Raw genomic sequence first — 11,234 nt, forward strand, 5'->3', positions numbered from 1 at the left:
AGGGCAAGGTTGGTCCCCTAATGATGAGAAATGGATGGAGGAATAGATATTGAAATTTGGTCAGGGATTGGGTGGATGGTGGGTGGCCGGGAGTACAAACCGTGAGGTCCGGACACTTATCTCCCTGGTTACCTTGACATTCAAAGCCCTTATATGGAAAGAAAAATTGTATGAAAGTAGCCTTCTATCAATTCAACTGCAAAAACTGTTGGAGTGGATGAATAACCGATAAATCAAATTCGTGCGAGGCAGTATTTCTTACTTCTGTAAACAAATTGAATTTTATTTCTGTGTTTTATTCAAAGCAGGAGCTGGATAAAGTTCCTGGCAATTCTTTTTTCACATCTGAATCACTGCTCCTAGCATCTGCTTGTTTTTTAGGAAGTAGACGTATATCAAAAGTGTCTAGTCAGTAAACAGAATGGCAGTGTTTTGGCACAGGTTTAATCCACCGTCCTCATTAACTACTGCTTTTGTCCATCTTTATGTAGAACTTTTTGTTGCAGATAAGGTAAATTCGATGCTTTGTTATCTCCAGAAATGGCCATAAGGATCGAATTTCATCTCCTATAAGAGGATATTATATCAAATCGAGCATCAAGTGGTAACAATTCTCTTAGGTGTTAGTTTCATATCAAGATATACCAGGCACATTATTACCAGTTTAGTCCACTGTGGTTTACTGTCCCTGGAATCCTCCTTCCGAATCGGCTAACGAGGTCGCATGGGGTTTCTGAAGACATTAAATTTTTTCCTTATCTAGAACTCTAAGATTAAGGGATTAGCGGTCATGAGCCTTTTTAACAAAAAGCTACTTAAAAGATTGTTTCACACCTTATTGTTTTTTTTAACGAAAATTGTTGCTACGGCTACTTTTAACGACCAACAGATGCTTAAAGATATGCCTATGCCGTCTGCCCGGAGGACGAAAGAAGTCATAATGCTGGGGTAGCACATGTAGTATCAACGTGCAGCAGGGTCGAGGGGCTACTGGCTTGGTCCAGAGGTCACGCTGCCCTGCGGATGTACAATCACGGAGCCTTAAGTGCCTGCAAGACCAAAATGAAGTGTTAAACAAGGCTTTGTATAGCTTCCTCTTCCTTTGAGCATCATTTTTGTCGCTACCCTTGGGACAGCAACAACGATTCAACCGCGCCGTTCACCGAATTCGAGTACAAAGGGGAAGATATTTGTCATCAACAACACTGGTCCCTCTTGACAATTCCACTGCATCTGGGGTTTTGTTCTCTTTGGGAAGTAGACTGTGGGAGGGAGGAATGTGCAGGCCATCTCGTATGTCTGTTGCTAGTCGTCTGAACACTGGCCCAAAAGCAGAACCATTTTATGAAGAAGGGTTTTTAAAGTATTTTCGTGAAGATAAGTTTTTGTGTCTTTGTTCCCACTTCAGTACTGCCCAGCTATATTCATCCAGGTTTTATCCAGCTAGTAGAGATGCGAAGGAGGTACGTGTGTGTTTACCCAATTGATATTTTTATGCAAACAAAGCTAGCGTGGCTTCCATTGTTGACGGCATTTCTGCAGGACACGGGATTGGAGTAGTTGCTGATGGCAGAAGTCATGTCCAAACCTTCTGTTAGGAGTCAACACAAATTCTATCATTCGTTGCATATGCCCTCAGTCCTTCGCTTCAAGGTTTAGCATGCCGTAACAAAAACCAGGGTCTATGTTGGACACCGAGTCTTCCCTGAAGTCAGAAGAATACATAATACCAGGGCGGAAAATGTATTGCCGACGTACAGAAGAACTGGGCAGCTACTGGCACAGTCTGAGGGCCATGCCGCCCCGTGGAATTACAAAGACGAAGCCAAAACGACGAGTTGAACAAGCAGTCAAGGAATTACAGCAAGTCTTGCCCATGTTAATGAAATATGATGCGATAAATAAGATTAAGTCATATAGTCCTCATTCAGCATCCATGTCACAAAGATTACTGCCAAGATGGACTAAGTAATTTTATCGGCGGACCAATATGGGGATGATGGTCATGCGCTGGCAACTTTTTTGGTCAAATATTAACTGTAACGACTCCTCGGTTTCTTCAGCAGCGTATACTGAGCGACTTCATGCGTGTCAGTTGACCTCTTCACGCTGAAAGAGGCTTATCCCCGAGCTACATGTCCTCAAAACACCTCAGTTTAATTAATTCCTTTCCTTGATGTTTACAAATGAGCTCTTGGATTAATTTTGAGTTGCTTTATGGCATATACAATCTCGTAATTTCGATGGTACTTGATCAGTCATGATACTTACTTTCAAATAGTTGGTACAATGAAATTATTCTCAACTGAGTAAAACTTGCCTGGTATGCATTTATATTATTCCCCTCTGCCCTATAATTCCACTGAAGGATCTGGAGGTTTTGCGGTGCCTCGTTGATGCACTTGCAATCGAAAGAAGTTGACAATTCATGTGACGCCTCTGCTTTGTCCATGCTTCTATCCTTCAGTTCTAAATACCGACGGTATAACATAGTAGAAGCACTGGGAAGTGATTTACGTCTGTTAGGTAATTAAAAATTTTTGCAATTTTGGGTTGAGTTAATTTTCGCGCCACCGAAGCACCAGTCCTCATCGCAATTTCCTATCCGCTCGTATAATTAGCATGCAGGCACTTCCATTTTCGACAGTTGCACCACTGGGAAAAAACAAATTAGCTAGGTAAATTAAATCAAAACTTGAAGAAAAGGAAACTTTAACACAATAAACCAGTTGTTAAAGTCCTTACCTAAATTGACTTCAGCTGGAGTGTATGTGAACATGAATATTTCCCGAAGCAAAAATATTCTACCCATTCTCGGTGGTCTATCGACAAGGTAAAAGACAACAATGGGATTAGTGCTGGTCACGCACTAGATTCGTCATCAATTGACTCAAAAGTTAAGGTAATTTTGTAGTAATTTGGTTGTTTGTTTAAATCTCAGCTTTGGTAACAAGAAAGTTGGAGCTGTGCTGGACGGCACGGCCTCTGGGACGTGGCAGCAGCCCCTGAGTCCTTCCGTACGTTGGCGGTGCATATTCTGTCTAGGTATTTATGTCTTCTTTTGTCCTAAGGGAAGGCTCGAGACGGTACAATTTTTCTTTCAGTTTTACTTTGGGATATGGATTATTCCTCCTTCCAAAGTCATGAATTCTCGTAGTGTCGCACCCGACTTATACTCCAAAAAGCTTTATTATAGGCGTACAGAATAAATGGGTGAGTGCTTGAGGCAATAGCGTGGAGGGTGAACAGGGTAAGAATAAAACGATCCACTTAGCCACATGCACAGCATACAGTCTCCATTAGAAGCACCTCATAGCATTTGAAATCTCTTTTTCCGAGCGTAATCGCCTACCTCTCGATGACTGACTTCTCTTCGTCTCATAAGGTTAAACTAGTTGCCATCACCGCTCTCAGCTTAATGCCAATGGCCACCCAGTGGTAACAAGGGCAGGGTGGGAAAAAACCTCCAATATCATTAGGCAGGCTACTGAGATACGTCAAATCAACTACCGACATTCGTGTCCTAATGCACCCAAGTTCAATTTGCTTGGACAGTCGGGACGAGAATCGACACACATCTCCTTCCTTGACATTCCTTGACATTTTATTTTATTACATCTCTTTTCAAAAAGCGCTGGCAGTTCATCTTTTTAAAAATATTGTGTTGTTTAAAAAGCTGGAACTTTAGAACTCGACAAAGAATTTAAAAAAATTTCAACCACTGCTAAGCGTATTACTTTTTAATTACATTCAGCGAAATTTACACCTGTCTCATGACAAGTAATATCCTCCAAGTTTTACCGCAAACAGAACTGTCTGCGACACCCTGCTTCAATCCGTCATCGGTGTCAAATGTAAATGCTTCTGAATGACTGTGCTCAACGCTTCCATTGATACAGTCGGCTCTTGTGAAATCTCGTCCCACGGCAGGTTGCTTATACGTCGAAGAAGAAGAAGAAAAGAAGAAGGTTCTACGCGCTGATTGATGCTTCACAGGAATAAATGACCTCTGTACCGTAGGCTGAGAACTCCTGCGGCTCTGGTGTACAGTAAGCCGTGTTTGAAGCGTTTGCCCTAAGTCTTCTGCACAAAATGACATCCCCAATCTTCACGTCTTTGTTCACAATAAAATTTTACCCTTTGCTATATGCTATCCAGTGGACGCAATACTACTGCTGCCTGTTAGACTACCCACCGGATATGTAAGGGCTGCCTGTAATGAGAGATTCCTTCTGCTTACTACCGCGTGTTCTCCCGCCACGGTACCATCTTCTCAAAGATGTCAAAGTGGATCCCTCCGACTGAGTCGGGCGCCCTCGTATTTGATTCTTACCCGCAAACTTTGCTCAGGTCACCAACATCCCCCTCTTGATGTTAGAAACAGGTTTCCTCACATATGCTAAACTCAGGGTGCAATGAATTTCCGGAAATTGTGGTAAATAGCCACCGCTGTGGTCAGCTGTAGGTGTCTGTCCCTGTGAGACCCCGAAGGGTGTATCCATTTCTCATTGCTGGTCGCTTTTGCGGGTGCAGTACACCTTGTCAAACAATGGTCATGTTAAGTACATGTAGGCTTTGTGTTCTTTCACAGTTTTGCGCTGTCCGCATACACATTTGCCCTATTGTCGCTGTGTACAAGCAATTCACAACAGACTTCACCTATTCGTGCCAGCGAACACACCATATCCGTTTCAAATGTGCCGAAGTCATTCACAATGCTAATATTCTCCATAGATTTGGAATTGGAGAAAAAAAATCTGGGTGGTGTCACTAAGATCTTTTCTAATCATTTGTGATACCCACATTGCTGGTTTAACTGAAGTGTCCGCCTTCATACTCTCACCGGTTGGCATGGCCTCCGAACCTTGCTGGCAGCCTCCGGCGCTTCTAGACGTCGTCAATGCATTTCCTGTACTAGTAATCCGACTTCTCGGAAGCCTCAGGGCGCTACATTGGCGGCAGCTGAATGAGGGCATCCACCCTGATTCACATTACTGAATGCTAAACATTAATGTGACAGAAGAAGGACATATGCTACGGATGGAAAATCTGTGGCGATCTTTAAGGGTAGGATTTTTAATGATGTCCATCTTCGGCAACTGCCCCAGATTCGTGTTCTGCAGGAATGCAATTTACAAATAAAGCGACACTAGCCGTGATAACGAACCATTCGGAAATGTTCCTTACCGAGCTTTATACTGTACCTTTATGGAGATTTCAATGAAGTGAACACGCGATACTTCTCCCGCCCCCCACTAGCAAGATCGAACACAGATAGACAGATAGATAGATAAATGGATAGATATGGCGAGGTAGCACTAAAAAATGGCTTTGCTTTTAGGCCAGTGTTCTCTCGGCTAGCGATGGACATACGTGATGGTCCTGCACATTCCCCTTCCCCCAAGCAGTTCCCAATTAGGAAGAAACCCTGGATCCAGTAGAAATGTCAAGAGGGGTCAGCAATTTTATGATCAGATGTCATCTCAGTTACATGTAAATCTGATGGCCAATGCGGCTAGTTTGTGGACGTTTCCATTATGGTACTGACTATGTTGTGATAGCCGAGGTGGGAGATTGGCCAAGAGTAGCGCTGAGGACGCCGATCAAAAGGAAAGGGAGCTACGTAATAATTTGTTTGTCTACCTTGTCGTTTTGGTTGCGGGGGCACTGAAGAGCACGGCCATTATACTTCTACCCAGTGGCATGGCATCCGGGACATGCCGGTGCCGCCCTCTCCCAGCACCTCTGTACGTCGGCCATACGTATTCCACCCTAGTAATGTCTTCCTTCACCTTTAGGGAAGACTGGGTGCATTACACATTTTAAAACGCACTTACTTATATTTAAGATTTTTTTCACGTTTAATTTTAACTAGAAGGACACTTGAACGCAAGTTACGTCGTGTTTTGACAAGTATTCATTGAGGCCATTTCCACATAGAATTGATAAACAGGAGTAACAATCCACTTAAATTCTCCATACTTTTGCAGGAAAATCTTCCTCTAGTAGATTACACTTAAGAACAGCAACAGTTGTGATTGCAAAAATAATAAGATGAACTGAGACATGGCATCCTTAAAATTAAACACCATGTTTTTGAGAGCTTTCCCTAAATTTATAGAAAAAATTTACATGTAGTGCTTTAAACGTAGTTCATTATTTTGCGCTCATGCCATCTCTTGTATGGCTATATGAACGTTTTCCCCGGTAAGGCAGTTTGAATTGTGTTGAAAAGATTTCAACCACATCAGACTGGTCAAATTTGATGTTGCCTTCAGCTTTCAATTTGGTGAATCACCCTTTCTTGTCGGTGGATGCGGCGAACAGACAACACATTTTGTTACAGCCGGCTTATTAACGTTGTCACTCAAAAGATGTTTACTTAAGGATGCAAAAACGGCGAAGTCACTTGCAGTTGTGACTTTGCCTGCCGCCGGCATTTCATTGTTTGGTGAAACGTCACGCCACTATCGTGGTTTGTGCTGCAGCGCCCCAAGTCTCCCCCAAAGACGAAAGGAGACACAATACCAGATCTGGGGGCTACTGCCGTGGTACGGAGGCCATGCCGCCTTAAGCGTCTGCGAAACCAAAACAAATAGTTAAATAACTAGTCGTAAATCAAAAACTCCTCCACAGGATCTATGTCTGAATAGAAATTTTAGATCCAGTATAACTTCGTCAGTCGGTCAGTATTTATGGTAGTCCCAATGACTACATTTTTCGCCTTGTCTACCCAGCCCACTTCCTTATCCGTGTACCAAAGTTTACCTCTAGGATAGCTTTACTAATTTTTCCTCTGCAGGAAGAAGATAATGCCTTGCATTCATGGCTGACACCGCTTAATTAAATGTGAGTTTCGCTTATAAGAACCATTATCTTCTTCAAATTTTCTTCCTTAACGTTTGGGTAATCGTGACTAAAAAGTATCAAGATTGGTAGCATATTACCGGTTTCAACAGCTTTATTTTTATTTCTTCTAACTTGCGTTATTAACTTTCAACTCTGGGCCTCCCGCTCCTGCCTACCGTAGTCCTAGGACCTACTAACGTAGAGAAAGTAACCTTTAAAATACAAATAAATAAAAAATTTTAGTTGAGGTAGCCCTTTGGCAACAAAAACGTTGGATGCAAGCGTAAACATTCGTAGGTTTAAATAATTTATAAATTGGGAGGAATGATAAATGGCTGCTATGGAGCATTGAATTCTATCGTAGTGCTTTCTGGGTGAAAAACTGAAGTGGGTGAATGTTTGAATGTACCAGTTGGGCTAGAGACGGTCAGTAAATGCGATCCTCTCAATGGATCGGACGCCATCGGTTTCCGAGGAGGAAATGTACCCTGAACATATCCAACGGAGATATTTGTACCCCTTCATTCATAATCACTCAATGAGGCATTTCCTCATCCAGCTCGTCTGCTCCATTCAGGGGTATGAAGGCTGCAGTGGAAGAGAGAAACACCTAGCCTAAGACAGGGATTTCTCGAATTGCAGTGCAAACTGTTAAACAAATTCGACGCAGGTCTAAGCAAATCGTCTAGAGATGTCTAATCCGTTTCATAATCGGCTTAACTGCTACAGGAATTTGTTTCAGTTACGTGCGACGAGGATAAGCAAGGCGGTCGAATTCACCACCGACCCTTACGAAACGGAAAGAGCAAATTCAGGGGTCCGCACCTCAAACCTCCATTTATCTGCTCCAGAAATATGATGTACCCAATTTAGCCATTCTGATTAATTTAAAATATTAGCTGATTTTATGAATCCTAATAAAGCTAATCGTCTACCCACTTGTAATACTTATTTTGTTTTAATGTGCCTTTCAGGGAGGAGGCAATCAGGAAATTCGAACCTCGTAACCGGGTCGTCCTCTCCCTTACCTAGTGACTGCGGCTCCCCCCCTTCTTGAATATTGTATTTTCCCTATCCATCTTGTCACCTTTAATAAAGATGTCCAAAGCGAATCAACCGGGCTTGTCTAGGAACGCTAGGAATTGGGAAGCGGAGACCGAGGAGCCTCGCTCCACACACTGATCAGCAAAGGGGTCGCAAGGAAGGCGGTTGTTCGTGTTTAAGCTTGTTCTGTTTTGAGCAAAAACTAGCCACCCATTCTATTTGCGAATAAGGTAAAAAGTGGACACTACGGGAGGAAGGAGGAAAAGAAGAAAATTCGAGCCGCAGTGTCACACTTTCTATTGATCTAAGCTTGTTGTTCTGCACGGAGGTATGGTAATTTTCACTCGAACGGGACACTCCCGTTTGTTCTAGATTTACCCAAATTAAGTCGCTCGTTTACTGTAGTTTCTCTTAGGTAGAAGCAATCTGCATGTAAAATTACATGCACTTTGGTGAGAGAGGGGGAAATTCAGCATTATTCAAAGTTTTCTTTTTTGAACAAGCAAGACATGACTCCTTCAAGTTATTGTTTACTAGATATATTTGCCCTTGTAATAAGACAGTACTATTGGTTTTAATAAATTTACAAGCGTTTTACATTTGCTTCCCTACACCCGCATTATGGTTGCGCTGTCATGCATTTCGTATAATTAGTAGTCTCAAAATAAAAGTAATAGTTCAAAAACACCAAAATTAGTGTTTTGTATGTCCTGGAAAAAGGCATGCCCTGATTTGTTGTAGCTGTTTTTGTTGAAATATCAAGGTTGTTGCTAATACCAATGGCCTTGAATTGGCAGTATTCTGGGTTGTTTCGCAGCCTCCCATTGGTGAAGGAGACTGACTTTCAAAAAGTGTTCGTGTGATTGTTTACGAGTGCGCCAATCTACACCTTCTAGAAGGTTTTCTTTGTTCTGATCCCCTATACCATATTAAAGGCTTATAATTTATTTCATTCATGAGTTGCCCTTGCGAAGGATTAACTGCTGCTACTCTTTTCGGAATAATTCTTCATTTATAATGCGTTGTAACCTAGATGGCATGATCATTTGCCTCATTTGCATAAATAACGCCTCAAGCCCACTTCGACTCAATTCACGCAAAAATATTCAACAATACCCAGAGATTGAAATATAGAATAAATAGGTGGGAATCATAAAGTTTAGTGGTCACCACGTTTGCTGCATATTTTGTATTTCCTCGAAGATTGATTTGGTGAGTGTTATTGGGGGGAAGGTATACCCTTTTCATCGACCCTGATCAAGTAGACTGGTTGTAGTTATGGTGACGAGTACGCGTGTGCTGCTCTCTTACAGGCTCTCTAAACTGTTCACCAAACTGGAAGTAGACGGGAAAGGGTTGATGTGTCGTGGTGCCTTGCTGCCAAGTTCTCCGTATGGGTTTTAAGTAGGTCTGCTGTAAACGCTGCCTCTGCTGTGGCTGAGGCGCTGGTGACCTGACAGGAATTGCGTGTGCTCTATCTCTGCTGCAGCTTTGGGTAGGCCTGGAAGATGTGGATTAGGGAGATCGATCCACACAAACCTCGCTAGTGTCATTCACACCATTACTTTCCATATTTCAGGTCAGTGAAGGTCATTGGTACAACGCGGAAGGTCTACCAGTTAGCCTTAACAGAAAGTTCACGTTCGACATATTAATAGTAGGAAAAATAAATGTGGTAGTCTTCAGTGGTTTGACGAAATGAGACTGATTTTTCCTCTAAAATCGAGGTCCGATTTCTTCGAACTGTTCTCTAAGATTGAAGCGGAATTTGAAATAATGACATTTTGGCTTGCCACTCGTCTCGTCCTTTCATCTATGTTTGGTAGGCCTCCATGCATCTTCTCATCATTTTGTTAAGCTGGAAGGCAAAATAATTCCTTTTAAGGGTTTTAATGTACATGTTTGCATTCGTCCTTAGGTGAATTAAACAAAGGACTCTGACGCCGTACCGTAGGTACCTATGATTCAAACCTTCTTCGGTACCTTTGACACCCCTTATCAAATCTGGAAACCCTCCATTTGATCGTTGGATGCGGATCGCCGTCTTATTAGCCGCACTTCAGTGGAGTGGGTTTTGCTTCCTACGTATCCCCATAGTACATTTGTGGTACTTGCTCCATTACTCAACTCACCTGTCATTCTTTTAGAGACAATACCATGGTACTCACTTATTGATGCTCATTTCTTCTTTAAACTGCTCGCATGCAAAAGTATCCAAAGGACACATTTTCCAGGTTGTTAAGATCCCATCAATAGTTGCAATTAGTCAGGGCATGGTTCGTACCTCGGATAGCAAAAAGGTATTCAATGCAGTTAAATGCAATCCTGCGAAAAGGCCGTAAAATCTTTAAAATGTCCTTCGAAAAGATGCCACGCTCCATAGTTTTGAATGCAGAAAATTACGCTCCGGTAGGTTACCCCATTTGGTGGTTGTCGAAATTTAGGATGTGTCAACTTTACCACGCACTTGATTTTCATGCCACCGCATTTATTTTAATTCGTGAACATGTTAAACCAACGCTATGAGAAATTAAATGTTCATTAGGCCACCGCCCTTGCTCTGTTGCAATTTAGAGGAAAATTTAATCCGCCTCTACCTACATACTGCCTTCCTCTGTAAGCTCTTTGACTCACTCCCAGGGCAAGCCTGCTTCTGCAGAGGAAAGGAAGCAGCTATTTTAGTCATCCATTTGGGCGGAGCCGTAGGGAGCGGCCTTTTTGCTTCCATCTGATTAAGTCATTCAGCCGGGGACAGATTTGTCATGCAGACAAATGCGCCTCCCGAGGTATCTTACGTCCACTAAGGTACAACATCCGCCCTAGAGTTTCACAAAGGGCTTAATCACTTGCTCTAGCGCAGTATCTGTGACATACTTCAAGCTATTAATCCACCGTAGTAATCCCGTTAACGTTATCCTTGACGGGAACCTCATGCTATGTATGATATATGTGTGCAGTTGGCAAACTTTCGCATTAGAAGAACATCAGGGGAATTTCTGCTAAAATTAATGAGTTTGCTCCTGCATTTTTCATTAACCTGTCAAGAAGTTGGCCAACAACTCATTTAAGTGTCAAAACTTTCCTGGAAAACGAGAATCGCGGAATTCTGATCTGTCGTAACCATATTTCCCCTAATTTCCTCAAATTTATTTCCTCCTTGAATGATGGCAGACAAATATGCCAAGAAATTTAGTGCTAATTGGAGCACTCGTTTCTCTTCACATTTGAATCTTTTTTAGTAAAATGTGCCATATAGGATAGAATAATGTGCCAATAAATCAAATCCAAGCTACTTTCCCTAAGGAAAAGAACTCGGGTAATTTTGTTGTTACTTAGCGGAA

The 11,234-nt window shown here is 42.3% G+C and overlaps 1 protein-coding gene across 1 annotated transcript; it reads right to left on the reverse strand. All coding sequences in view use genetic code 11, as the record gives it.

Annotated features, from left to right (window-relative positions):
- Positions 1 to 460: 460 nt before the first annotated feature.
- Positions 461 to 10,120, reverse strand: EGR_02573 (hypothetical protein; the record flags this gene model as incomplete). Its single annotated transcript, XM_024491822.1, has 7 exons — positions 461 to 567; positions 2,272 to 2,519; positions 5,899 to 5,981; positions 6,015 to 6,109; positions 7,062 to 7,231; positions 8,336 to 8,458; positions 10,062 to 10,120. The coding sequence occupies 7 exons, from the start codon at positions 10,118 to 10,120 to the stop codon at positions 461 to 463; spliced, it is 885 nt and encodes a 294-aa protein (XP_024353637.1).
- Positions 10,121 to 11,234: the final 1,114 nt, after the last annotated feature.

The sequence above is a fragment of the Echinococcus granulosus genome (genome assembly GCF_000524195.1).
Source record: "Echinococcus granulosus chromosome Unknown EG_S00012, whole genome shotgun sequence".
NCBI lineage: Eukaryota > Metazoa > Platyhelminthes > Cestoda > Cyclophyllidea > Taeniidae > Echinococcus > Echinococcus granulosus.